The sequence below is a fragment of the Leuciscus leuciscus genome (genome assembly GCF_965113295.1).
Source record: "Leuciscus leuciscus genome assembly, chromosome: 4".
Taxonomy (NCBI): domain Eukaryota; kingdom Metazoa; phylum Chordata; class Actinopteri; order Cypriniformes; family Leuciscidae; genus Leuciscus; species Leuciscus leuciscus.
The window spans coordinates 14,495,622-14,522,155 of NC_138728.1; the positions used below are offsets into that span (position 1 = coordinate 14,495,622).

The window sequence follows — 26,534 nt, forward strand, 5'->3', positions numbered from 1 at the left end:
AAGACCAGAACATCAGCCTGCAAACACAAATACCACATTTTTCCCTCAAAAACAGCCCGTGCTCCCGTAGCCCCAGGCAGTTTTATGTTTTTTTTGTTGAAGCTTTAGAGGCAGCAGAGAGGGCCGATAGTCAGTCTATTGGTCTTGAATGCCTGACAGAGAGGGGAGAAATAACCCACTTTCAAGTGTGCTCTTATGAATCGCTTGGATGTATTAGATTAACTCCAAATGTTTGAGATTGATTTGTCATTAGTGGTTTATATATTTAAATATTATCTTGAGATCAATGCAACTAGCTGTAGTCTTTTACATAATGCTTTCCTTACCAAAAAGCCTTAATTCTCCCTCTGATTTAATTTCTCTCCTTAGATTTAAGGATTTTTGTCATATCAACGTCACTCTCCTCTTTAGCTATTTTTGTCATCTCATCATATGTGTTTTTTTTCCAAGTGTACGTTTTAATTTTTCTGAACTTTGCTATAATTTAAGTTTTCCTAAATTTCAGTTGTAGTTAATAAACATTTGAACGATGCGTAATTGAGCACAAGTAATCACAAATGCAATTGCAATTTGGTTTATTATGCTCTGCTAATTTAATTTGTTTTACATTCTCTGAAGGTGTTTGAGGTTCCATCTGGAAAAACGGTGAAGCTCTCAGGTCACACTAGGACTGTTCACCACTGTCAGTTCACTGACGACGGTGAAACCCTCATCACATCCTCAGAAGATGCTACTGTCCGGGTAATTCACTTGCTGCTGTTTCTCATAATTGAGATCATGGGAGGAAAATACTCCAAATAACTAAACCACACATACAACATCATAGACCTTCAGTGTGCCAAATGGCACACTTCAATGCACACTTGTGGTCTTGTGGACTTAACAGACATGCCGTGGCCATTGTAAGTCCACAAGCAGTAGGGTGTCCTGTTTGCCATTTTAGGTTTCAAAAGGGTGCTCGCGAGTGTCCCCTTTGCAACCAATAGTGACGCTGAAGCGAGCTTCACAGCAGACTTCTACCTAACAGTCAAAGTGGCTTTACCTCATGAAAGTGTGGACTCTTGAGGAGGACCACAAGGGCCTAGGGTTCCATTTGGGACAGGGCCATGGTCAAATGCGAAGAATTGTCTTTTAGAGAATAAATTAGTGGTTATTTTAATCTGTTTTTTTTGTTTGTTTTTTCTTCAACATATTCAAACACCTGCTTATATGAAATGTTTTTGTTTTTCCCTTCATCTTATGCAAAGTTTCAGTGTGGACAGAGACATTTCTTTATGTGTGAGTTCGGATGTTGCACTTTTTTTGAATAACCTTTTTATTTGCATAATTTTCTGGCTGTAAGGACGGTTGAATGACAACTCTGATTTGCAGGTGCAATTTAGTAATTGCGCCACATGCCCACAAACTCCTGCTGCAGCTGTTCTGTTAGTTTGAGAAGTTTTAGGCAGTGGGTTATTATAGGGCTCATTGATTCATTGTGTTGATGACAAGGAGAGGAAGTGTGAGGGGAATAACTTTAGTAATTGATGGTTGTGAACAGCTGCATGCCTGTTAAAATTCTGTAAGAACAGATAGACAACCATTAAGACCTTTAGGACATTTGTAGTAGGATGAAAGTTTGAACATTTGCCTGTCTGCAGGTGTGGAAGTGGAGGACAGGTGAGTGTCTGCTGTTGGAGGGTCATAAGGAGCCAGTCAGGAAGTTCCACCTTATAAACTCCTCTTCCTCTCCTCATCTATTCTCCTGGTCGTTTGACGGCACTGTTAAGGTATTTGCAACCTCTACCTTCTATACTGCAATCAATTCTCTTCTTTTTCTGAATTGCATTTAAGCACATGCAGAGTGTGAAGGATGACGTGAAGGCCTCATTTAGCTCGTTTCTGTTGACTGTCGCTTTTAGTAAGAACCATGGTTATCAAGGCCAAATAATGGACTGAAAGCAGTCAACCATAATAATTAGGTGATGCATGCGGTTAAATGCTTGTGAACTGCTTCAAGATCTCAATGGAAGTAGGCGTTTACAGTTCACCCCAGTTGTAGTCAAGGCCTCTGTGGAAAAAAAATAGTTTACATGGTCCACAACTTCCTGCCACTTTTCACAAATAGGGTTCAAAATTGGACCTGAAGTGCTTAAAGTGGGCATTAAACAGAAGTTATAATTGTCTTGTCTTCTCTACTGTGATGTGAAAACTGACTTTCCAACATCTCTTTATTTTATTTTTAAAGCAAAGATGTTGCCAATGTGAGTGGAAGCTATTTTAATTACATTTTTAAAATTCACGATGTGAACTTTAATGTAAATAGAAATATTTCATAATAAACAGTGCAGTGTTCCATTAAAAAATAAGAATTGTCAGTTTTGATTTCATGGTGACTTTAAATGACATGGCCTTTTTTCAACAATTGTTCCATGAAAAGAGGTGCTTAACTCGTATGACTCATAAGTAAATTATGAGCTTTTCTATTTTCTGTTCTTTTTTTGTAATTGTCTAAATTTCTAGCAGTAGATAATTTTGGTTAAAAAATCTAATTCCATTCCTTTTGAATCCTTTTTCTTTTACTATTGTTTGAATATTGCATGATTTGCAGCTGATGGATATAATCCTCTGAGGTGGGACAGTGTCACTATTTTAAGGTGGAAATACAGAAATGTTTAAAACTAGCAACCTTTCATGCTATGTTTCTTGAATGGATGGTTTTATTTTTTAATTAACTTAAACTATAATCCATGTAATCAAATCACGGGTCATGGAAAGTATCTCTTGGCATTTTCAGCAAAAGTTGTCTTTCTTTGTTGCAGGTCTGGGATTTGAACAGAGGGCAGATGCAGCAAGACCTTGAGTGTCATAAGGGTGCTGTCCTGTCATGTGACGTGTCTTCTGACGGATGGCTCTTTGCCACAACCTCGGCTGACAGGACTGCTAAGGTCAGTGAAAAGGGGCTCGAATGCATAATCAGATCAATGTCACGGGACAAGATATTCTTTACCTTAAAGTGTCAGAGCTTCACCTGCCTCTGTCTAGTTCCCGGGCTCTGACTGTGCAAACACCTGCTCCTGTTCCACCGCTAGTATGTTTACTCTAGTTGCGTGTCTGTGTTGGTACGGTGTAAGGACAGGGCTAGGTGACTATCTGGAGTCTCTTTACAGAGCCCAGGGTGCTCGCGGTAACGATGCCAAATACTTGCTAATTAACTCTGCGTGAGTGCGGTACAAAGGCGTAGCGTCTTCTGTTTGTGGTATCGGAGGTCAGAGTCCAGCCTGCTCGCCTGAGAGCGTGATGATCAAGTTCTCTCAATCTGTGTGACGCCGCCTCTACCAGAAGAGCTTTCTAATGAGACGCCATGTTCACGTCTGTCTGCCAGACCTTCTCATGACCAGAGAGGGAGAGGATGGCAATGTGAATTTGGAGTGCTGATCAGAAAAATCATTCACGCCAAATGGACCCGCCTCAATGACAAACTCTGACTAAAATTAGAGATGGGACAACAAATATTTCAAGCAGCAGTTTAGCCAAAAATGAAAATTGATATTTGCTCACCCTTGTGGCATTCCCATCCCATTTATTATTAGATTTATTAACCTTCTCACAAAGTGATCGCTCAATGAGATTAGATCACTTCACATTTTTACACAACACAATAGCAGTGTGACAGACGGTGTTCAGTTTTACTCCTAGTCAGTTTATGCAGTAAAATGGTTTTGTTCCCTAAGGTGTGGAGCAGCGCCTCATGGGAGATGACGTTTTTGCTGAAGGGACACAAGGACTGCGTCCGTAGCTGCAGATTTTCTTGGGACAACAAGCGACTTGCAACGGGCGACGACAACGGAGAAATAAGGGTGAATAAAGTCTTAAACTACTTGAAAGTCTTTCATCTGTGTTAAAGGTATTCAGATCTGATCAGGGGCCTTGATCAGATTTCAAAAGGATTTTGGTATAATGTGTTACTTATAATTTTTTGGAGTTCAGGTTAGACTAACTTTTACATTTTAAGTTTGAATTTCTAAAGAAATTGACGCTTTCTAAATTCTTCTCATTTAACTAGTTTGGTAGTAAATCCTAGTAAATTTACTCACAGTAATTTGAAGACTTTTTACAAAGATCTGAATCAGTGTGTGTGTTCCTGATAGTTGTGCTCCCCTCACTTCTCATTTCCATATAAGTAAAATGTTTTTGTAGTAACTCAATTATTCTCTAAACATGCTCAAAAACACAAACATTTCCCTAATTGAAGAATCACCTAAATATGGTTGTAAAGAAATTTTCTTGGCAAAGGTTGTCAATTATGGTGAATTTTGAAACTCTGAATGTGTGGATATTATGGCCATGTTGAGAGCAAATGGAGAGGTTTGAATGAATACAGATATTAAAATAAGAGACATATGGACAAATACGTTTCGATAGCTCAATTCTCAAAACTCAGCATCCCCTGCTTGTCACTTCTGCCGATCTGTCTCTCTCTGAGATGGGGGGCCCCAGTGCTCAGAAGTGTAAAGGAAAGTTCTACCTCATCAATTAAAGATGCTGCTTGCAGAGAGAAAAGGGAAAATGGGGAAAGGGAGAGAACCACAAATAGAGAGAGTGAGAAACGTGTGATGTTATAATTCATGGCCTGTGGTGCTGTTTTTCAAAGCTCACATTTCTATTATTTAACGCTGTTTACTGCCACTGAGAAACACAAGTGCAAAACGTGCACATCACAGTGTAATGTCTGTAAATCAGGCTTTAGAATGGATATATTTGCATTTGGCATGTTTTATTTTCTCAAGTGATTTCTGATCAAATTCGTACAAGAAACACTGATGCATTATAAAAAAAAACACTCTGTGGATCTACTTTATATTGTGCAATATCATATGAATTTGTATTGATTTTGTGTAACATTAATGTTGTATGGTTTTATGTGTATTTAAGCTGTGGAGCACGCTGGATGGAGCTCTCCTGAAGATCTGTTCCCGGGACACTAAGGACTCCATGGACTCTTTCCACGGTGGATGGGTGACCGACCTGCACTTCTCCCCTGATGATGCAGTACTTGTCTCTACTGGCGGATACGTCAAGGTACACACATTATATAGATGCAATTGCGGTTTACAAGCAAACAATTCTGGGTTCATTAGGCACCATGATTTGTTTTAGTTTTTTTAATTGGCTTAATTCAATCTTAGCTGCATGTGGGGTTATTGTTTAGGGCTGGGTAAAAGCCAGCCAGTCAAATTTTTCATTTGAAAAGAACCAGTTTCGATTCACTAAACAATTACGAACCAAAGTGAATCCACTGTAGCGTGATTCCTAAAAGAACAGTCTGAGTTTACAAGGTAAACCTTTGAATTGGTCTGAAACCTTGCCATGTTGAATTAAATCTTTATTCTGGCCCAAAATGCAGTCATTATTATTATTTGAGCAAAAGTAATACTTGACTGGCCTGCATTCTTTGAGATATAGCAAACATCCGCAAATGTTTTATTTGTAACTTTTAAAGTGCAGCCTTGCCTAACAGGAGAAAGTCTCTCCATTCTCTCTAGTTTGTTTTGTGATGTCATCACCATTTCATCTGTATTATCAGGCAGACACTTGTCCAATCGCTCATGTCACAGAGGCACATTATGCCAGGAACAGAGCGAGACTAACTTCCATCAACTATGTCACCCATTATCCATCACACATTGCGACGACTTAATTAATATACTCTGAGTTGTCTGTACATTGTGTAAGTGTGACTGGCGTAATGATGCTTCATCTCACATCAATCCGTCAGTTTATCAAATGCGTCTGCATCAGGCTGACCCTCTGCTCGAGCGCGTGAGCGACGGGTCCGTCGGAGACCCGATAATAAGCTCTGATTGATCACCGGCTGTCCTCTCACTCAGGATCCCGCTGTCTGTAATATCAAATGATAAATTAATCATCGCATGCGTCGGTTCCACATCCCAAGCCAAACCTCTTCATCAGACCCAACCAAACCTGCTGTAAATCTGTTACGACCACACGAACGAAGGAGGTGTGTGAGATGTGACGCGTCACGCTGCACTTCCTGCTGGAGATGCACTTGTTCTGATTTTAGAATTTATCTATCCGAGAGGATGTTGAGTGAAGTCTGTTTTTCATTGGAATGGATTGTTTTTGGTCAATTAAGTCTACTTGTGTAAATGATCCCTGGACTTATTTCCCTTACATATTTTATAATTTGCTTTTATTTTATAGTTGGGTTGCTCATGCAGTGGTGCAAGTTCAAATCCAGTCCAATCTTCTCCTCTGTCACCCATTGTGTAAATAAAATGACCGAAATAAAAAATGTAAAAATAGTGATGTAGTGACATGGTTTGCTCTGTTAAACTCTGGGTTTGGCTTGTCACTCAGGCAGCAGGAAGAGTCTTGTACATCTCGCCATGCCCGAGCTCTCTGCATTCACTTTGAGGTGATCTGCCTCTCAGCCGCATCTAGATCTTTTGATGCGCGCCTTCCGTAGTTTGTCGGTGACGTCTATTTGTATCGGGCTGTCAGCAACGCTTGTTCTTTGACACGTTTGCAGTTCAGTCCATCCGAGTACAAAAACATGACATTGTTTTGGATGACAGCAGGCCAATTATTTCTTGCGGTGGGTAAAACGCACAGAGGCTTAAGTAATGGTTTTTAAAACACAACTCACAGTAAAGTGAGTGAGGTGTTAACAGTATTGGTGCATACTCATAAATGTTTTTTCACTGTTGCAGTTCAGCGAAACTGCCTAAAACTACAGCAATGAGTTATTTAATGATATTTGAAAGTTTTTAAAATTGACTTTCTGATGCCCCAGTGATTGAAACTAACGTTGTCACAATATCAGATTTATATGATTATCGACAATCCAAAATATTTCATAAGTAAATTGCAATATCTTTAGCAATGTAAAATAAATTAATATAAACCAAATCTAACTTTTTTTTTGTCTAATGAATCACTGCAAAAAATGTGCGTAGGGATGTGGAGAGAGTTTGTAACTAACTACAAAAGTGTACAAAAATGACTTGCTGTCGATTGGCACTTCCTGCAGACTGGGTTGTCAAACACATTCGTCTTTTTACTCTGACACCGGCAAGCAGACTCTTTTTGGCTGCAGGTAGTGTGTCTCTAGCTTACGCCTACCATGTCCTCCATGATTTTGAGCTGCAGTAGTAGCTAGTCACGTGGCGTTGGCGCATCTCAAGTCAGACAGTGACGTTATGACATCAAAGTACAGCACAAGCTGTTTCACGATTGGCTCGATTCACAGATGACAACGATCACGTTTTGTTTGTGAAATTCATTCAGTTCCACTAGTGCTCACAGTAAAAGCTCTTAATGTTATAGTGTCCAGTTTATCAAAATAACACAGTGGGGCTTATATTATCTTTTTATATATATTTATTTATTTTAAACTTGATTGATTATTCTTGTACATACAGGCACTATTAAGCATTCCATAATGTAGTGAGTGAAGTGTGTCTGCTGTATATGTGACAGATATAGCATTTATTCTGCTTCATCTCTGATATGCAAACACTACGGAAAGGAAAAAGAAAGTCGCTAATCTCACCGATCAGTTGCATCCAGCCAAAGGTGAATGCATAATTGGATTTTTTTTTACAAATCAATTGTCTGTACCTGTATATTGACATCCCTAACTGTAGCATGAATTGTTAAATGTGCAATCTTTCTCTGGATAAGTGGGTTGGACTGAAGACAAGACATGTCCTGTCTCAATGAGGACAGACACGGAGGACAAATCTGTAGGGCATCTGTCTCTTTATACTTTTCCCTCGTCGGTGTTGTCCTTTCGGTCTCATTTATCAGGATGTCTGTAGTCTGCATCCATCTTTATCTGCATGTCATTTTGTCACAATTTTTTTTATATCTAGTCGACAGATTGTCGGGTGAGGCATAGTGTCATTCTTTACTCATGTTTCCTGCGTGTATGAGTAACTCATTTTGCCCTTCACTCTGAGAGGTAAATGTTTTCTGTGAGTTAGAGTGATTTATAAAGGCCTCTTTTCATTTAGCTTTCACTCATAATAAACAAATGGTTATTGTAGCTACAGGTGTGTGTGACGGTGTTCCTTTGCATGAGACAGAAATATTTCCTGGAGGACAGGACAAACGGATGAGGAGGTCAGCCAGGATATTACACCTTTACTGAGGAAGAGGCTCAAACGCATTAAATCACACTGCCTGACTCCCTTTCTCTCTCTCTCTCACTCACACACGTATAGTGTTTCTTCTCTGGAGGATTTGGCTGCTGTTTGGAGACTCCTAGTAATTCACACACATCAGCTCCAGGGCATCCAGACCTTCACCTCTACCAGACAGAACTCTTATATCACTGCAGTTTATTGCTCTGAGTCCCACAACAGCATTCACCTGCTAATAACAGACCCTTTATTTCCTTTGTCTGTTTCTACTGTTGAACAATGGTGAGAAAAGCCATTTGTTTTGAAGCGGTAGCAACACTTGGGGCCGTTGGGTCTGGAGGTGTAACAGAGCCAGGGAGATGGACTTGTTCTCGTCCCGCTGTCAGGACTGTTGTCTGTTTCTGCACAGTGTTCACAGCCATCCTGACATTCATTAGATAGTGACTGAAAGGAGAAACTTGGGGCGAATGCATTTGGCAGGGACTGAAAGAGTTGCTGGGTATTCGTTAATTTTCAATAAGCCAAGTTGGAGTTTGAAGTCAGTTAGTTATTTATTTTTTAGGAAGTGATTTTAAAATGTTAAAATTAGAAACTGCTGTTACTAATTTGAAGTCCCCAGTCAATACATTGAAGTCCGTTTTGGTGGATGAGATGTAACTTTATGGAAAAGTAATTTGAAAAGCACACGAAAGAGGCTTGTAAAGGTAGGATTATTATTAGAAGCCAAGCACCGAAGGTGCATAGGCACCTATTGTATCTGTTGGCGTTCCTATTACCGTATTCTTCCACTCTGGAAATCTGTCAGCCCATAGAAGTGCTTGCAGGAAAGTTATGAGATTTGGCATACAGAGAGAAGACAGTCTGAACTGTCACCATAGCAAATTTGGAGTAACTCAAACTGTGTAGCGCCACCAACTGTCCAAATTTTGACTTGCGTTTATACTAATAACTTTTGAACCGTGAGGGATGGCCTTGAGTCCAGACGATTGGATACATTTCTGCCATTTAGAGTATTTTGTTAAAACCGCTTTTTAGAACTTCGGTCGTTGCTCCGATTTTCACGAAAATTGAACCAGATCATCTTCAGACCATGCCGACAAAGTTCTGGAATTAAAGTTGATTCGTCAAACCGTTTTCGAATAATGTGCGAACGAATTTGACGAAGTGCCCGTCAAAATGAACACGAGGCTATATCTTTGCGACGCTTTAGCATATTCTGACCAAGCTTGGTGTGTTGTGACAACCATGACCTGAGGCTACCTGCACAGTGCCACCAAGTGTTCAGGTGATATGAAAATGGCTCTTTTTGCTTATAACTTCAGAACGATTTGGTCAAAAATCTCAAAACAAGTCTCTTTAGATTCGGTGCATAATGCAGAGTCATCCAATACCCAATTTTCCCATATCGGCCATTTTGGGCGTCAGCCGTTTTGATTTTAGTTGTAAAATGCTATAATTTACGAACGCAATGGTGTATCGTTATGAAACTCTTGTGTCTTCGGCACCATGCCCTGACAGTACTCGGTTTCTGAGCATTAAACCATTAAATCAAATTACTTTTTTTTTTTGCCATTTTGCCTAAAATCATGTTAAAATGTCTTAATTGTTCATTGTTGCAGTTGGTCTGATGCTTCCAGCCATGTTGGCATGACTTAGGCGCTTTGTGCTTGGCCCCGATAATTGTTGCTTGCGGCTATATTTATTGTTATTTGCACTTTGCAATGAGAAATGTATCAAATAAAAATGATCTGCTTGGCATCTTTAATCCAAATTAAAATTAGATTTTGTTTGTTTGTAGGTAAAATAATCATTTGCTTTGAAGCTTTTTTTTTTTTGGTGGGGTTTTGGTTGTCTTTCATTATGTAATAGTTTCTGAGAGAATTCACTCAATCTATTTGCCAGCGGCAGAACAAGCACTTGTACCGTAGGAAAGCTTGACACAGATCGTAACACCTGTCACTGCTCTGCTTTCTACATTTCTCTTCTGTGCTATGGGAATGGCTGCTTTGCCCAACTATTATATAAAACGCATCAGTTTATTTGAAGAGTTCAGTTATGCATCTATTCTGTTAAAGTGTTATTCGTAAACTATATTATAAGCAATTTTGAAACATACGATATGTCCAAAATTGGATTTTAAGTGGTTTGCTTGACGTTTGGGTGAGTAGATTTTATTTTTGGATGAACGGTCCCTTTCAACTCCCTATTAAAATGTCATCACGCCCATGTCCTAGTGTACTTGATGAGTGATGTCCTGAATTTTGGTTTTCTCCAGAGGGGAGACGTTTGACTTTGAGGGAAATGTTTTGTTTTGGCAGACAGTGGCCACTGAGAAGACAACCTTGAGAGCAAATGTACCTTTTTGCACATTTGCTCACAGCACCTCATAAACTGTGAAAAAAAATGTTTGCTCCAATTTTTAACTGTGATTTCCCTGCCATCCTTCTTGACTGAATTTGAAAAGCCACCTATTTTATTTTTTTCATTGGCCGTAATGAATGAAGTTTGATTTTTATCTGGTTGAAAGCGATCTGAATGTTTAGCTTCGGGCCGGCAGACACGTGCACTGGTGTCGTGACTCAGCGATTTGGCCCTGACACCCGGCAGATGACCCGTCAAAGTGTGTTCACGCGGGAAAGATGCTACGGACGGCCGACACCACGGCGTACCCCCTGTCTTTGTCATACTGTGGTGTGCGGATGCCAGCGGAGGATTCCTCCACACACCGCAGGCAGTGAAATGAGAGAGGGGACTAAAAGTACAAAGACAGAGTAAAAGAGTCCCTTTTCCTTTATTTCCACTCTATCTCTGTCTGCATCAATATTTTAGCCTTTGAGGTGTTAAATGAATAATTTAGCTGAAGTCTGAGGTGGGCTCCCCTCTTGTTTCTTCCCTGCTCCAGATGTGAAAGTGTGGTTAAAAGTGCTGTACAAAAATAGATGCTGTGATAATTGCAAATGTAAGAATCCCATGTGGTTGTTGGTCCAAAAATGGTTGTAATGGCAATATTGCAAGCTTTTATTTTGTTCAAATTTTTTTTTTGTTACTTGCAAATGAGAACACAAGCAGAAGTGCAGTATAGAAAGAAGTAATTTAAAGTCCTATCTGTTCCCTGGGTCTGAATATCCCATTTCATGAGGAAATGTTTCACTTTGTTAAAAAAACAATGTCGTGTCCAGCCAATGCATACGGTCTTGATAGCCCAGCCTTGTTGGCGGTCTGTAACCCAGAACGCACAAGGGAGGAGAGCAAACTAGTAACAGGGTTGCCGTATCCACTTCCTCTGACCCTGGGGGTGTTTGAACTTGAGTGACACTCCCAAGGGTATAGAGGATGAAGGTCGACCCCTGATCTTCAGACCTCAACCATCCTTGTCAGCTTCTGTGTGTGGAAATGTTATTTCCCAGGAGATTTTCAGTTCAAGACTTGTATCAATCATAATAGGGTCACTTCTTTCCCCCTGTTATTCATGCAACACACTCTCCTTGAACCAACTGCAAGTCACGTAGCGGCAGACCAATCTGATGTCTTCCCCTCGTTCTCCCGATCGAGACACTGAGGTCTGGATGAGTCCTGTCCACTCTTGCGCAGATCTTTGCAAAGAAAGTTCTTGAATCCGCCCAGTCTGCTTTTGCTACACATAAATAATGATGCTACACGTCAACCCGAGGACAACCTGTGGCCTTTGTTACAAATCGATGGTTTTTGTCATCTGGCTTGCATTTTAAGGTGCACAGTCATTCATTTGGAGATGAGCAGAACAAAATCAGGTCTGTGTCTGCAGACTTATTTCTCACACAGTGTGTAGTACAGAGTACGAGACTTACCTTGGCCTGGTGAATAATTGAAGCAGGTCTTGTTCCTTTTACTCATAACAGTTGTTCTTAGCATGTTGTCTGGGAAAGAGCTCGTAACCCTGAATTTGTAGGCTTTTTATGAGCTTGTGTGTATTTTGTGACCAGAATGTAATTTAATTTTTTTGCATCAAAAGTGTTTACAGGACCGAAAAGGTGTTCTTTCCATCTGTCGTCTTTAACTCATTATTCAGCGTCCTGACATCAGCGTAAAGCGCAAGCATGTGGTAATGACTTTGAAATATATATATTTTTTGAAGCATGCATCAGCGTCAAAAGATTTAATTTTCAGATGCTCTGTGAGCACTATGGGTACTAAGGTTTTCTTTTACACCGCAACTTTTTAAAGATTAGGCTACAGCACGTTCATCCAGTGGAAATAATAAATTTGTCTCGAGACATATTTGGACATGATTCGATTTTGAGGCTCTCAGGTGATTGTACACAGTCGTGTTTGATTTGGACCGAGTGAACAAACACAAGCTCGACGAAAGCAAAGTTCTTTGCAGTGTTTGTGGCGACACAAAGCCTGGCCATCAGGGAAAGGGAAAAAGAAATGCGACTCGAGCAATGTGCTGCGTCTGCACGCGGCAGTCACGTCCTTCTCTGACTGCTTTATTTTGGGAGGTTTGGTACTCCGGGCACAAGACTATCAGGGCGGTGAGATTTTAGCACAAAGCCATAAGTTGTGTAGAACGAGCCTGTTAAATGCAAACGAGAGCCATTAATTCACAAGGGCCGCGTGATTAACGAGTCTGTCGGGGGTGCCGTGTTTGCGCATCTGCACGCAGTGAGTGTAAAAACAAGCACTGCGGTAGGAGGCATCTGTTGTCATCGCCGCTGACGGTTTGGCCGGCAGCTGCACGGCGGCCTCGTTTTGTCAGGCTGCCGAAGTGAGAGCGGTGCCGCTTAGGCACTGTAACCCACTAGTATTCACAGTCATTTAGCAACATTTCCTTTGCTGCTTTTTGACCGGAATAGAGCGTTTGAGCGCAGCTGTAGGGAACGAAGACCCTCTGGTCTGGGTGTTGGGTCCTTTTGAAGTTTTCCATGTTGTGCTGTTGGTAAAAAGCTGTAACTTTCTTATGACACAGACTTTGACCCCAGGGAATTGTGCTCACGGTATTGTTTTTGTTGTTGCAGTGGTGGAGCGTGGAGACGGGAGAGTCCCTGCAGACGTTTTCCACGATGGGAGCCAATCTGAAGAAGATTCACGTGTCCCCCGATTTCAGCACCTTTTTGACCGTGGACAGCATTGGAATCCTTTACATTTTAAAGAAAGTGGAGGGAGGAGGATTGTAGATTTGTATTTTTTTTCTCTCTAAAAACTTTCTTTTGAGAACTACTTTTTAAAGCAGGAGCCTTTTTAGTGACTTGATGAACATTTAAACATTTTCTGAGTTTTTTTAAATGATGCTTTTCTGATGTTTCATAATGTTGAAGAATCTGTTCTTTACTATGACAATCTGTCTTTGAGCGCAAGTACTGTGAACCAGAAAAAGGAGCCCACGTGTTTGAACCGATGCCTTAATATGTCAAAATATGTGAAAAAAATGTTTGGGTGTTTTTGTATGTATTTTTAGTTCGGGAAGCTCAGGTTTTATTTGTGGCAGCGGCGTTTCACGTAAGGGCTTTAATGCGGCTCACCAATTAAATGTGTTTTGAGGCACACTGTGTCCCAAGCACAGATTTTCTATTTAATGTATCTGGAGAGGCTCACTTGTGTATGATGTAGCACTGTATGTGTGTAGGTTTCTCAGTAAGTCTTGAGAAATGTAATGTGGAATCACAGATTTTTCAGCATTGTCTTAAGAAAAAATGTGTTATGATGATAATGGAGGTTGTTAATGAAGGTACATCATTGTATTTGCAAAGGGTGAATGTGTGAATGATTTTGGCACTTGTGCATGTCTTAATGTGAATATAAATTGAGTGAGCACAGTCTAGTAGTCTGTCTGTTATTGATCATGATATGATTAATGTATTGTGTGTAAATACTTAATTTGTAGGTTTTCCCCCAGGACATGAAAGTAGATGTACCTGGAATTGTGAAGTCCCAGGTTGGAAGTGTTGGGGAAAAAAATTTTGCTGGCTTATTGAACGCGTGTGTTTGAGAGTGAGAGGGAAGGGGACGCTGATGCACGGCAGCGCTGACACAGCAGTGTCACGCTCCGTCTGTTTCTGACACTTCCTGTTGGCAGCAGCTTGATGAGAACAGACAGCACACTGGCATGTCCTAATGTCAGTGTCAAGCTGAGCAGTGCATTTGTATGGATGGAGCTGAAGCTGTTTGAGGGAGATGTGCTTGTTGTAGTTGGTAAGATGTTAGTGTTTGTTTGGGGGAGAGGAGGCTGTAGAAGAAATGTTTGTCCAGGAATGCATTTGGTGTGAATTTGTTTGGTCGGAGCAGGAATTTGCTTCCGTGTTGTGAAAGCGAAGCCAGGTGAGTTCAAGCATGGTGACGTGTTTGTGCTCCCGGTCAAGAATGAGCAGCCTAGAGGAAATTGCTTAAATGTGTGGATCAAGTAGTTTTCTTTCCATTAGGATGGCTTTTGTGGAACTGAGTGATTGTACAGTAGGTGTTATTGATCGAGCTTATGTGTATAAGTTCAGATCAGTGACACCTATGATTGGTCAGTTCCTAAAAGAAATGGAAAAGCTATCCTAAGGGAAAGAATCTGTTTTTGGTGGTTAATGTAGCAAGCAATTGAAAGGCTGTGAATTTTTGACTGAGAACACTGCATAAGGGGTAAGAGGTCTAGTGCTTCCAATGTTTGTTTCCTGTATCCCAATGAAAGAGACATGCTACAAAGTATAGGAATTGGGATCTAGGGAAGAAAGATTGGAAGCAATCATTTGTAGGCCACAGCACTAAAAAGCCTCTCCACTTAACCAAACCATGTCCCAACCGTTATACTTTTTGGACCTCTCCATGACCTCATTGAAATCACCAGTACAGACTGCAGATTTGAATGAGGTGTGATGTTCAAAATGTATAGTGGTAGGGATAAATGGGACATGGTTTTTTGTGGTGTGGGCTAGGAATTACTTATAGTATTTTTTCTATTTAGTATTTTTTTTTTTTCTATTTAGTATTTTTTTTATTTAGTATTTTTTGTTTGTTTGTTTTTTTATGAGTGAGGACCATGCCAAGTATTAATACTTAGTAAACCCTTTTTAAAATGTTTTTTTGGAGGGGCACATTAAGGACAAATAAATATACATTTCCTCTATACTATTGTTCATTGGTGGTTTGTGCATGCAAACTAACACATTTATTCCATACTTCATTACAACAAACACTACTCCAACTACCATCTGGTCAGATGCACTGATGCATGTTCCATCTGGCTCCTCATACACTGCTCTGCAGCTTGATATGACACTTCAGCATTGATCTTCATGGGAATTCAAGCAGCTGTCTCTGAGGTCATGCTTGTACCTCTGCATCACACATCTCTCACTGAGCTTCTAATCGATTCAGTGTGTCACAGGCATTGAGGTTTGCCTATCAAACAACATTGGAACTTCTACATGTTAATAACAGGCACCATTTGCTATCTCAACTAATACACACTTTTAAAAGCATTGATAATGCTTTATAATCACACCACTTTATTTTTGCATTAGCCTTTGTATTTGAAACTATTCAAATATATTTAGACATTTTTATTCTTACCTTTTATTGTTATTGTTTTCATTCCTCCTATGGAAAGCACTTTGAAGAACCATTGTGTATGAAATGCACTATAGAAATACTTACCTCACCACAGTGTACACTCATTTGCTCATGTAACAGCCAACACATTCATTTCATTCCCCTTTTGTGATGGAAACGTCAGGCAAGCCCTAGATCAGCACGAATGACCTTCCTGCTACCCTTTACCACATGTACTGAATGATGGAGGCTTGTTCAAATCACACAGCTACATTCTCACTCATTGCATGAAAACAGGTGCACAATCATGTTCCTGGACAGTCCTCAAACAAACAACCAACCAACTAATATCATTTGTCAATCATTAAAGATAGGCATTTTATTAAGGTTATTTAAAGGGATGGTTCAGACTAAAATCAACCTAGGGTCCTTTGCACCATGACCTCGTGCCAAAACCCCCCCCAGACGCCCTTTTTCCCTTGGCCGAACATTATTGAATTTAGAGCTTATTTAGAGAAATCAGCCGGATGGCTTAGTGCAGGCGCTAATGGATCCTAGGCTGTATCTCGTAAATTACCCCACTAATAATGCCGGGAATGGTACCAAACTCATACGGTAGTACAAATAGGTTCTGTACTCATAAAACAAGGCATAGGAAAGTTTGTAAGTACATCAGGAGTTTATTTCAATAACACTTGCCTGACGGCTCATGCTACTGCTAACCCGGACGTCGAGGTCACTTCACTGATTTGGGAAAAGCATGTAAAAGTCCTGGCAGAAAGCAATGCATGAGGATGTAGTGTAACGACGCCCTGTTCCAGGAATGCACTAATATTTTGTTGGTAGTACCAGTTAGCAACAATTATTAGTTAACACTAAGTCGTTAACACTTCGGAAAAAAAAATTATTCGTCGTTACACTACATCCTTATGCATCGCTTTCTGCCAGGACTTTTACGTGCTTTTCCCAAACCACTGAAGTGACATCAACCACCTTGTTCAACCAAGGGAAAAAAGGCTTCTGGGGGGGTGTTTGGCTCGAGGTCATGCTGCAAAGGATCCTAGGTTGATTTTACTCCGAACCATCCCTTTAACTGCAGGAAAGTACGTCTTAATGTACAGGTTTTCCTCTCATTACATTCTCACCTCTTATGTTCTGCTAAAATGCTGCTGGAGGTCAAGTGAAAAACACACAAAGTTTCTCAAACCATTACATAAGCCATTACATAACGCATCATAGCATCCCACAGCCCACCCAAAACAACACCTTCTACCGAGTTGACTTTTTTTTGGCCCTCTACATACATAACAACTGATGTTTGGAATAGGGCAGGTGATGTTCTCTCCTCTTCTATTCCCAGGATATATTGATTATTCAAGCTCACAGATCATTTTGATTCTGTTTCTCAACTACACACTGCAAAAAAAAATTTTTTAAAGCAGGCTTTTTGGCCTGATCACTACCACATACCAAATCTACACTTTCATTTTATGCACTGATTGCCCATAAAAGTCTGTGGAGTGGATTTAAATAATATGATCAGATGCATTTACACCAGGGATGTCCAATCCTGCTCCTGGAGGGCCACTGTCCTGCAGAGTCCAGCTTCAGCTCCAGCTCCAATTCCAATTCAACACACCTGAACCAGCCAATCAAGGTCTTTCTAGGCAGACTAGAAACTTCCAGGCAGGTGAGGTGAGTTAAGCTGGAGCTAAACTCTGCAGGACAGTGGCACTCCAGGAGCAAGATTGGACACCCCTGCTCTACAGTTTTATTGCTAACCAATATTACCTGACATTCAACACTCTCACATACCCATGTAGTAAGTAAGTAAGTCACTCACTCACTCACTCACTCACTCGACACCAAGTTGCACCAAAAAATACCTAGTGCAAATTCTCAACCACAGGATTCCTGCTCATTATATCCTTCAAACATTTCATGTTACACATTTTACACAATCCAACTTCAAAGGTTATTTTTTTGCAACAGAACTGCCACTCAACTCAAACCCTTTTAACCAATTCATTTCAAAAGCACAAGGTCAGTACCTGCCATTGTCAATGGACATGCAGTGTCTACAAGGCTTTGCTTGCTCTGACTCGCATCACGTGCATCCCCTGCCTCCGCTACCCGAACCTTGGCCTGAGAACGGTTCCTGTCAGCCGCTCTCAGTGTCAGTGGCTACTTTATTGCTCGCTCTCGTCAGGTCAGGTGGAGCAGGGCCAAGCAGAGAGAGAGCAGATGCCAAAGCCATGCCTGCGGAGCTTTGGACGCGATCCTGAAGCTGTGCGAGCGAACGTCATTCGCGGAATACGTGTTGCCTTTGTTGTTAAAGGAATGCTTCGCCCAAAAAAACTTTTCATAGATTACACATCCGCAGGACGTTCTTTCTTCCGAGGAACGCGAGAAAGCTTTACGGCGGGCCTGGCCAACTAAATCAAACTCAAAAGCCTGTAGCTTTCTAACAATCCTGATGACCTTGATTAGCTTGTTCAGGTATGTTTATTACAGTTAGAGCTTAGCTCGGCAGGAAAGTGGATTATGAGGGCCACGGTTGCCCTGCGCTATATTCAAAGTCTTCTTAAACCATGATAGTTTCATAGTAACGATAGTTAAGAACACAACCAAATAACCATTTATTCAATGGAAACCTTGCTGTCCACACACGGCGTTCGTCATCCTACCGCATGGTTCTGCGCTTGTTCGCGTAAGTGTGTTACTAAAGGCCTTTTGGCACTGCAGGCTGTCACCCTGAGCTGCCTTTGGCCTTTAACGCCCAAATGTGTCGAGTCAGGAGTGCAATGCGCTCTGACAGATAAAGGACTCGACCTAAATATAATATGCCACTAAGGAACACATTTCCTTCTTTCCTTCTAGATCGCTCCTTCGGCTAAAAGTCTGCCCCCTCTTGATTCGCATCTGGCCTCGTTGACAGATGAATGTAGCTCTTCGGCAGCTGTCGTTTCTCTCTCGCCTCTCCCGTCGTGGACCGCAGAGGAGGTGAAGACCCAAATGGGCTCGTGGCCAGTGTTGCCATGGCAGCTGGCTTTAGGATGCTGGGCATCCTCCCAAAATTGCCCTTTCGTCTCACCTCCGGCAGGGTTACCCAATGACTTTGACCCCACAAAAATAACAGTTGTTATTACGTCTGAACTTTCGGCACACGTCAGTGTTTTCAAAGGTAATAACGGAGGTATGGTGAGATCGGGTTCAAAATATAGGAAACCGACAATTACGCCGACAATTTCCACTGCTTCTACATGCCGACGGTGTTTGAAAGCATTGGTTATTTCGGAAAATGTTTGACCGCATGGGAGCCTCTTAGGCAAATATTATAATTCCAAATTCATTTACTCACATTTGACCTTTTCGGAGCTTTAAACGGGTCAGTTTCTTTTAGAAACTGATCAAGGTTCACGTGAAAAATTGGTCATGTGAAAGCTGTCTTGCGGATACAAGAGTGCGCCATGAGAACGGCAGGGAGGCAGGCAGGGGCATCGCTAGACCCTTTTAACTACAGCAAGACCCCCTCGATGTGCGGTGCTCTTCCTTCACTTTTCACCTCTTCTATCCTCGTTTCACAGTCAGACGATACGACACGGGCGCCTGGAACAATCGCACTCAGATTCAGACCGAGGCAAACTTGCCTGTTGACAAAGCCCCCTAAATAAGAGTGAGAGGCAAATGCACACCGTTTTAGGGGATGACTAGTTCACTTCTTACCTTACAATAGTACTCTTACATCTTTGACATGTTTTTATACATAGACCTACCTTCTTTTATACATAGACCTCCTGTGTGATAAAGTCAACATGAAATCAAACAAATACAATTTTAATCATGTTATCAAATTTACTTTCTTTACACATTCCGGGTAGTTTTGTGAATGATTCATTGCTGATGCTGCAGGGAAAAAATAAAAGACATACAAGCATATTTGCATGCCGCTGACTACACAATGTAATCGTGTAACTACACAGTTAGGACAACAATTGCGATCTTTATATAGCAACTTTAGTTAGAAACTTACATAAATAGGCCTACTTTTGTTGTTTTGATGTTTGAGCTATTTATGCATTCACGCCATTAATTGTCGTAAATAAAGCTGTGTGTGCTTTCGAATCACTCTCGCGGTACTTTGATGTCTTTCACCGATTGGTCTGCACGCTTCAAGTCGAACACACCGATTTCTTTGTTCTGCTGAACACAAAGAAAGATATTTTAAAGAATGCGGGTAACCATTAAGTCAACGATGCCCCACAACAGTTTGGTTATAAGCATTCTTCAATATATCTTCTTTTGTGTTCAGCAGAAGAAAGAAACTCATACAGGTCTGGACTAACTTGAGGATGAGTCAATGATGACAGAATTTTCATTTTGGGTGAACTATCCCTTTAAATCTGCAGTGGTCAGGTGGTACAGCGGCCAAATGGTACAAGTTGTAGCTCTCAGACAATGACTAGTTTACATGTTGTAATTACAAGTTCTACAAAGAACTTGTTCACAGTTCAGAATCGTTACGGCAATTACAACATGGCGCGAATGCACCTTTTGACTAATTTAATGTTGATGATTAACAAAACTAATATTGACCACACACCTGATTTTACATGCAAACAGAACACATGCCTACTAAGAACCCATTAGAAATCCAAGAGGGAACCCACGTCGTCTTCGCTGATTATCGACTTCAATGTTAAGTAAAATGGGTTGCACATTTTGATTCATGTTTCACTTTTGCTAAATGCTATCTGTTGGCAAGCAGTCCTTCGTCACAGGAAATAATTAAAGCATGTTATTGATACACTTAAAATGTCCATTAGCACACAAATAATAGCCTATTTTAGGATACGTATGGGTTTAGGTATACATATCAGAGTTGTAGCCACATAAGATTAGTTGTCGATATAGCTTTACTTTGGAATGATCTTAATCTTCAATATTTGCTTACATTAGGCAAGCACAGTTTGTTCTTTTCGTCAGAGCTGATCAATGCTAGGTGAGGGTTGTTTTTGCTCCCTGCAGTTTGATTTTGTGTGTTCCTAAAGCTCTGGCCCAGTTCTCACATATTCTGGGCTGTGGCATCTCTCTTTGTTCTTTTTATATCAACATGACTGAACTAGTTGAACGATCATAAAGCCTACTTTATTTTGATATCGCTGCAGAAATCTATCTGGCACATTCTGTAAGTGTTAATTAATTGATCTGTAAGATAATTACATAAATGGTTATCCCCTGACGCTTAATTTAGTCAAAGGCTTCGGGATACGCACCATCTGGGACGCGAGACTACAGTTATCCCATTATCTCTCTCATTCTATCTTTGTTGTGAGAACTGAAATGGAGAGTGAAGGATATTTGATAAAAGCTGATGTCGGTCGGATCGTCTCACCTCACGGACGTGTATCTCTCTGATGTAAACGGCTCTTGAAATGCTCTATCCTGAAAAGGCTCTTGACAGAAAGATGCAGTAAACGCTTTACAGATTTGGGAATAAAACGCGCTGCAGGTGAAATCGAGGCTATAAATGTCTGTTAGATGTACATCTCACAGAAAAGCTTTATGAACTTCCCTACTGCTTTATTTAAAAGTTTATACAAACTATAAAGTAAAACAACCAAGTAATCTATCAATGTAACAATCGTTTTTTTCAGTCTCTATGATTTGAGTAGTAGGCTACAACTGTCCGCTCTTTAGGTGTTGCTGTGTTTCTCCGGATCTGTTACTACAACGTAACCGAGTTGTGTTAAACAGACTGTGTGCAGAAAGATACGAGCTCCATGGAAACAGAGTGCACAAGAAGTGAACCGTATGTCACCCAGCCTGAGGGAGATATAATCCAGAAACGCACACTCAAGTACTTATCAGAGCACATCTTTTAACACGCTCCCTGTCTTTACTGAATTGTAATTTGTGGCAGCTCCCCAGAGGCCACTGATAAGTACATTCACAAATAAATAATACAAACAATCATTAGATACAGGCCTAGAAAGAAAAAGTGACGGAACAACAGGTACTGTATATAGAACGACCGACCGATGGGATGGATGGAGATGGAATATTGATGGGTGGGTGGTACATTGATAAAAAACAACAAGAGATAGAACAATTCAACAGTATGTTACGCAAGTAGGTAAGACAATGCAGTGGTGCAGGGATGACTTCAAAAGCCGACAGTCTAATTCACCTCTTTTTCAATGGCCTTTTAAAATGGGGTTGTGTTGTACAACGTACACTTCACACACCCCAAACTGTTTCTAATAAGTAACTATAAGACAGTTTGGAGTGTGAGAAAAAAATCTATATAAAAGACCATTGAAAAATCTCCAGCGGTAAATTAGTCTACCGGGTTTTGAAGTCATCCTTGCATGCACCAGTATAGATGGACAAATAAAATAAAAAACAAGAAAGAAAGAAAGAAAGGAAGGAACACAGGCCACAGAAAGGACAATGGTTCTACAATCCGGATTTATTCCGTGTGCTTTGCAAGAATATAAATAAAGACCAAACTTACAAAATCTGTGTGCTGGAAGCCCAAGCCTATCTACACATGTTAGTCCGCAATGATGTCACAAATCCACGGTTGCTCATACCTTGTTATAATGTGTTGAACTTTGACCTGCCTGCAAAATGTTGTACCTTGTTTCCCAATGTAATTTATTGGATTTTTTAATTTTTTATTCTGTCATTCTTTATACATTTTTTTGGTTTTTTTTTTTTTAATAACATATATGAACAATGAGTCAACAAAATATTTATTTACAGAACTGTGGCAAAATTCTACAGTGACAATGAGTGAAAATAAGATCTGTTTTTATATTTTCATCTGAAACACAAGTGGAGCCATCCGCACATTCGGTTCCTCTGTAGTACTACAAGATTTGTTTTTTTCGGATGGCTGCGTATTCAAGCTTGATGCGTCATATAAAAATAATGTAACGTTAAGACAACATCAGACAAGAATTGCACAATAAGAATAATTAATTATAATAATTGTAAATATTACAGTAATGGTAATATAGTTCTCTATTAAACAGTATATATCAATAATAATCTGCATGGCGCCGCCAATGAAGTTAACAACCATTCTGTAGTGATTTTGGCACGAGACGCATCCATTTCATGGTTGTCCAGTGCAATGAGTTCATTCACATTGTGCATAATCTTTTTTTTTTTTTTGATTATTAACCACAAACAAACAAAATAAAGAGAGAGAGAGAGAGAGAAAGAAAGAAATAAACAAAGAAAACAGAAAAGAAAAATACAGCAATTCATTGTAAAAGTCCGTTTTTATCCCAGTCCAGACATGCCATGGTATTTTGGACTAGATATTTAGTGAAAAGTCAATGTAGTGTGTCCGAGTTGCCGTAGCGAGACCGTCTCCGCGGTTCTCGCCTTTCCCCGATCCGTCTCTCGCGCGACAAAGTTCCGTGACGGCCGCTGTCCTTTAGAACGCAACTCGAATCGCTGCCTCTTGAAAAGTGTACATTCAATTCCCAAGTCTCCTCCAATTGTTTTTAAGCAATGAGTGTGTATGAGTGCGCGTGCATGCGAGTGTTTCGTTAAAAGGCCACGGGTCCACGTCGGCAGTCCTTGTACGCGCCAAGTCCCAGTTGAAAAAGTCCTCGTGCGAATCCTTACACATGCGTTACGAGAGGCTCCGGTGACGCTTTTAGGTTCCGTATTTGCGGTCCTTATTTGCAATGCATGTGAGACTGAGGGTCCATGTTAGGGGCAGGCTACATTCTCTGAATTCCACTGTAATAGACATGGGCGTCCGCCATTGCCCTGTGAATGAAATCACATCACTTATCCAAAGTGTCCATCAAAAAAAGCCCCCCCTTCTCCAGTTCACATGGACTGCATGCTTTCCATCAACTACACTGCATGTCTCGGGACTGGCTCGGTTTTCTCGGGTTTTCATTCATAGGCAACACCAAAAAAAGGGAAAGAAAGAAAACACAACAGGAAAAAAATGTTTGGAAAGGAAGGAAAACGCGCGGTTTGAGAGACTTTTTTTTTTGTTGCGGATGTCTCGTCGTAAAATAAGCCTCCTTTAAATGCTATCTGACAAACTTCTGCGTCCACAAATTACCTTTACGTTTTGAATTACTGAAACAAGCTCGTAACTCTTGTGCTGTTTAAAAAAAAAAAAAAAAAAAAAATCTCCCCTAAAATAAGGGAATTTAAATTACAGTTATTTTTTTTCTCTCCGACAAGCGCTGGTACTAAAAATGAAAACTTCGCTACGAGACGAGACAAACAACTCAAGCAAAATGTCCTTTGGGTGAAGTCCAATCTCCGCTTCTATGCCAGCCGTTTTGAATGCCCCACCTCACAAAAATCCGTTTCCCGCCCTTGTGCCTGCGCTCTCGCTAACCCTATGCTGTCTAGTCAGAGAGAAAGAAAGAAAGAAAGAAAGAAAGCAAATTCCGACTCTAAAAACAACATTTGTGTTTAAGGCTTGTAGCAGCATTACGGTTTAAGTTGTCATTCAAGCAGTCGAGGGGGAAGTGGGGAAAGGCTGAAGAGGCGCTTCCCGGAGAAGCCGAGGAAAGAATAGCGAGGAACGGAGGGAAGGAGAAATAAAAAGAGAGGAGATGGGGGAAAAATTGAATGAAAAACAACCGCTTGCAACACTTTTTTGTGTGTTTTGGAGTAGGATCGGCAGCGTGGCGGCCTGAAGGCTGACCTTCCCTTATCGTGCTGCGGCCAGAGAGGTGAGGGGGGCGAGAGAGATCAAGAGATAGAGAGAGAGAACGGGGCAATAGATCGAAGGAGAGAATAGACAGCGGCAGCGTCATCATGCAGAAGCCACGGTAAACGGGCGGGCTTGGCCGGGCGGAGAGACGCGGGCTTGTCACAGGTCACTGGGCCCGTGGCTCCGTGGGGGGCCTCTAGAGGGCGCTCTCTGTAAGGCACACACACAGGAGTGGACAGTATTTTGGGTGTATATTAGAAAATAGTGGTCTCATACTTGGTGTTGGCTCCTCTTTTGGCTTCCTGTCCTGGCTCGACTATCCATGGGACGTTTGCGTGGCCCTTTTGATCCATTGAGGGCTGCTCCATCTGAGGTGCACACAGGAGAAAGAGACAGCAGGTCAGTGGGTGCTAGTAATTTAGGGGGTTACGGGCGCTCACGCTAGATCTTGCATATTGTTCGCTTTCGTTCATGTGCCTATGTGCAGAATTTGTGTCTTTCTTTGCGTACTACTGCAGTTTTGAAGACCTATGCGAAAAGAAGTTTGACCAAAACAGGATATAAACGTCACAAATTGACCTCCTGGCTAAAAATCAAACATGGATGAAACTCTCATTTGGTCAATTTTCATTAATGGTTGAAAAGATTAATATTATAGTAACACTTTACAACAAGGTTCAATTGCTTAACATTAGTTAAACGTCCACCATCAAGTGACAGTGACACTAATATTGGATTGCATACAGTACTCGCTTTCGCCGTTTCAAGTTTTACTGAAGATACAAGTTGTGATATTTTTTTGTTTAATGCAAGGGGAAACTTCACATCATCGTTGTGTATCAGACAGGAATAAAGGTGAATTTTACTTATTGTTGCGCAGAAAAAATATACTTACACTATCAGATACCTCGGGTCGCTAGCGACCCTATACATAACTAAAAAACAGACATTATTTTATATATTTCTTTATTGTTATATTGTTTATAATGGATACATGAGGGGGAGTGTAGTGAATGATGGTTGATGAAAATATATTTTTTTTCGTTCATCTTCATTTATAATACATCAACTATTTAAAATTTACACAAAAACGTAAAAAAGATCAGGAATCTACATTGCAAATGCTGAAAAAGTAGTGTTGCTAGTTAATTAAATACATTTAATTAAAAATGTTACCTATATTATTCATATTATATTGTTTACAATAATAATGATGATGTAATAATACGTTTATAGTTATATCATATTCTGTTTCTCATATATGGAATCTGAATTCATTTACATGCTTAAAGGCCCATTCACACCAAGGACGATAACTATAAAGATAACGATAAAATCGTTCTCAATATTAAAGAATAGCAGAGCTCACACCACAGCTATAACGATAATGGCACAGAGAAACGATATCTTTGGAATCAGAAAGATTTTTTCCCAGCTGATGAACGATAAAAACATTGACAGCCAATCAGAATTCATCCTGCTGTAACGAGCTCGAGCATTTAAAGCGACAGACAAGCACGCGCTTGGAATAAACAGAACGATATCATCCGCTGGTGTGGACGCTAATATAGTTATCGTTCTTGGTGTGAACGGGCCTCAAGTCTAGCAAGAGAGAGGTGTGTGAAGTGATTGGTTAACCACGTGGCAATCTGACTGTCACACCAACACAAAAACGGTGAAATAACTCCACATTACATCATTCTTATTTTTAAAACCTGTAACATCAAACTAATTAATTTGTTATATTAAATATCGGTGACATAAAATCCATCTTGCAGATCTGCTGTGGTCAAAACTACCCTACAACTAGTACATCTTTATCAACCAATCAAAACACTGTTCCTTGTTGCCACGGCAGCTCAGCCTTGCTCCACATTAAGCTGAGCTATACATGGCTCAGAAACGTGAATCTCTACAGGAACGAACACATGCGCGCACAAACGCAGAGTCCTTTACGTCTGCTGTTGGCTTGTCTTGAGTTCTTTATCAGGTTTTTCCACATGCAGCCGCATGAATATTAAATAACATAATCCCCGCTCTTCCTGGCTACCTCTGACTGCTCTCAAACACACACATGCACACACCCACACCAACTTCATTCTTCTCCACATCCAAATGCTTAAAAAAAAAAAGAAACAGTCCCTAATCTTACGCAATAAACCTCTAGTATG

At 40.6% G+C, this 26,534-nt stretch overlaps 2 protein-coding genes and 1 long non-coding RNA gene across 10 annotated transcripts in view; 1 reads left to right on the forward strand and 2 right to left on the reverse strand.

Moving 5' to 3' along the window:
- Positions 1-13,943, forward strand: part of apaf1 (apoptotic peptidase activating factor 1) — a 27,865-nt gene extending 13,922 nt beyond the window's left edge. For all 3 annotated transcript variants that reach the window (XM_082167779.1, XM_082167781.1, XM_082167780.1), the window contains 6 exons: positions 619-741; positions 1,641-1,769; positions 2,802-2,927; positions 3,714-3,839; positions 4,915-5,061; positions 13,145-13,943. In XM_082167779.1, coding sequence (XP_082023905.1) covers positions 619-741; positions 1,641-1,769; positions 2,802-2,927; positions 3,714-3,839; positions 4,915-5,061; positions 13,145-13,303 — 810 coding nt within the window. In that variant the 3' untranslated portion in view covers positions 13,304-13,943. The remainder of the gene's footprint in view (positions 1-618; positions 742-1,640; positions 1,770-2,801; positions 2,928-3,713; positions 3,840-4,914; positions 5,062-13,144) is intronic.
- On the reverse strand, positions 13,305-19,349 carry LOC309497608. Its single transcript, XR_014205632.1, has 2 exons — positions 14,959-19,349; positions 13,305-14,927 (listed from the first exon to the last, which is right to left on the reverse strand). It is a non-coding gene; the product is annotated as an uncharacterized lncRNA (long non-coding RNA).
- Positions 19,350-22,111: 2,762 nt separating this feature from the next.
- The window catches only part of anks1b (ankyrin repeat and sterile alpha motif domain containing 1B), a 174,912-nt gene continuing 170,489 nt past the window's right edge, over positions 22,112-26,534 (reverse strand). For all 6 annotated transcript variants that reach the window (XM_082167784.1, XM_082167783.1, XM_082167782.1 and 3 more), the window contains 2 exons: positions 24,640-24,731; positions 22,112-23,450 (listed from right to left, as the gene is read on the reverse strand). In XM_082167784.1, the coding sequence (XP_082023910.1) occupies positions 23,402-23,450; positions 24,640-24,731 (141 nt within the window). In that variant the 3' untranslated portion in view covers positions 22,112-23,401. The remainder of the gene's footprint in view (positions 23,451-24,639; positions 24,732-26,534) is intronic.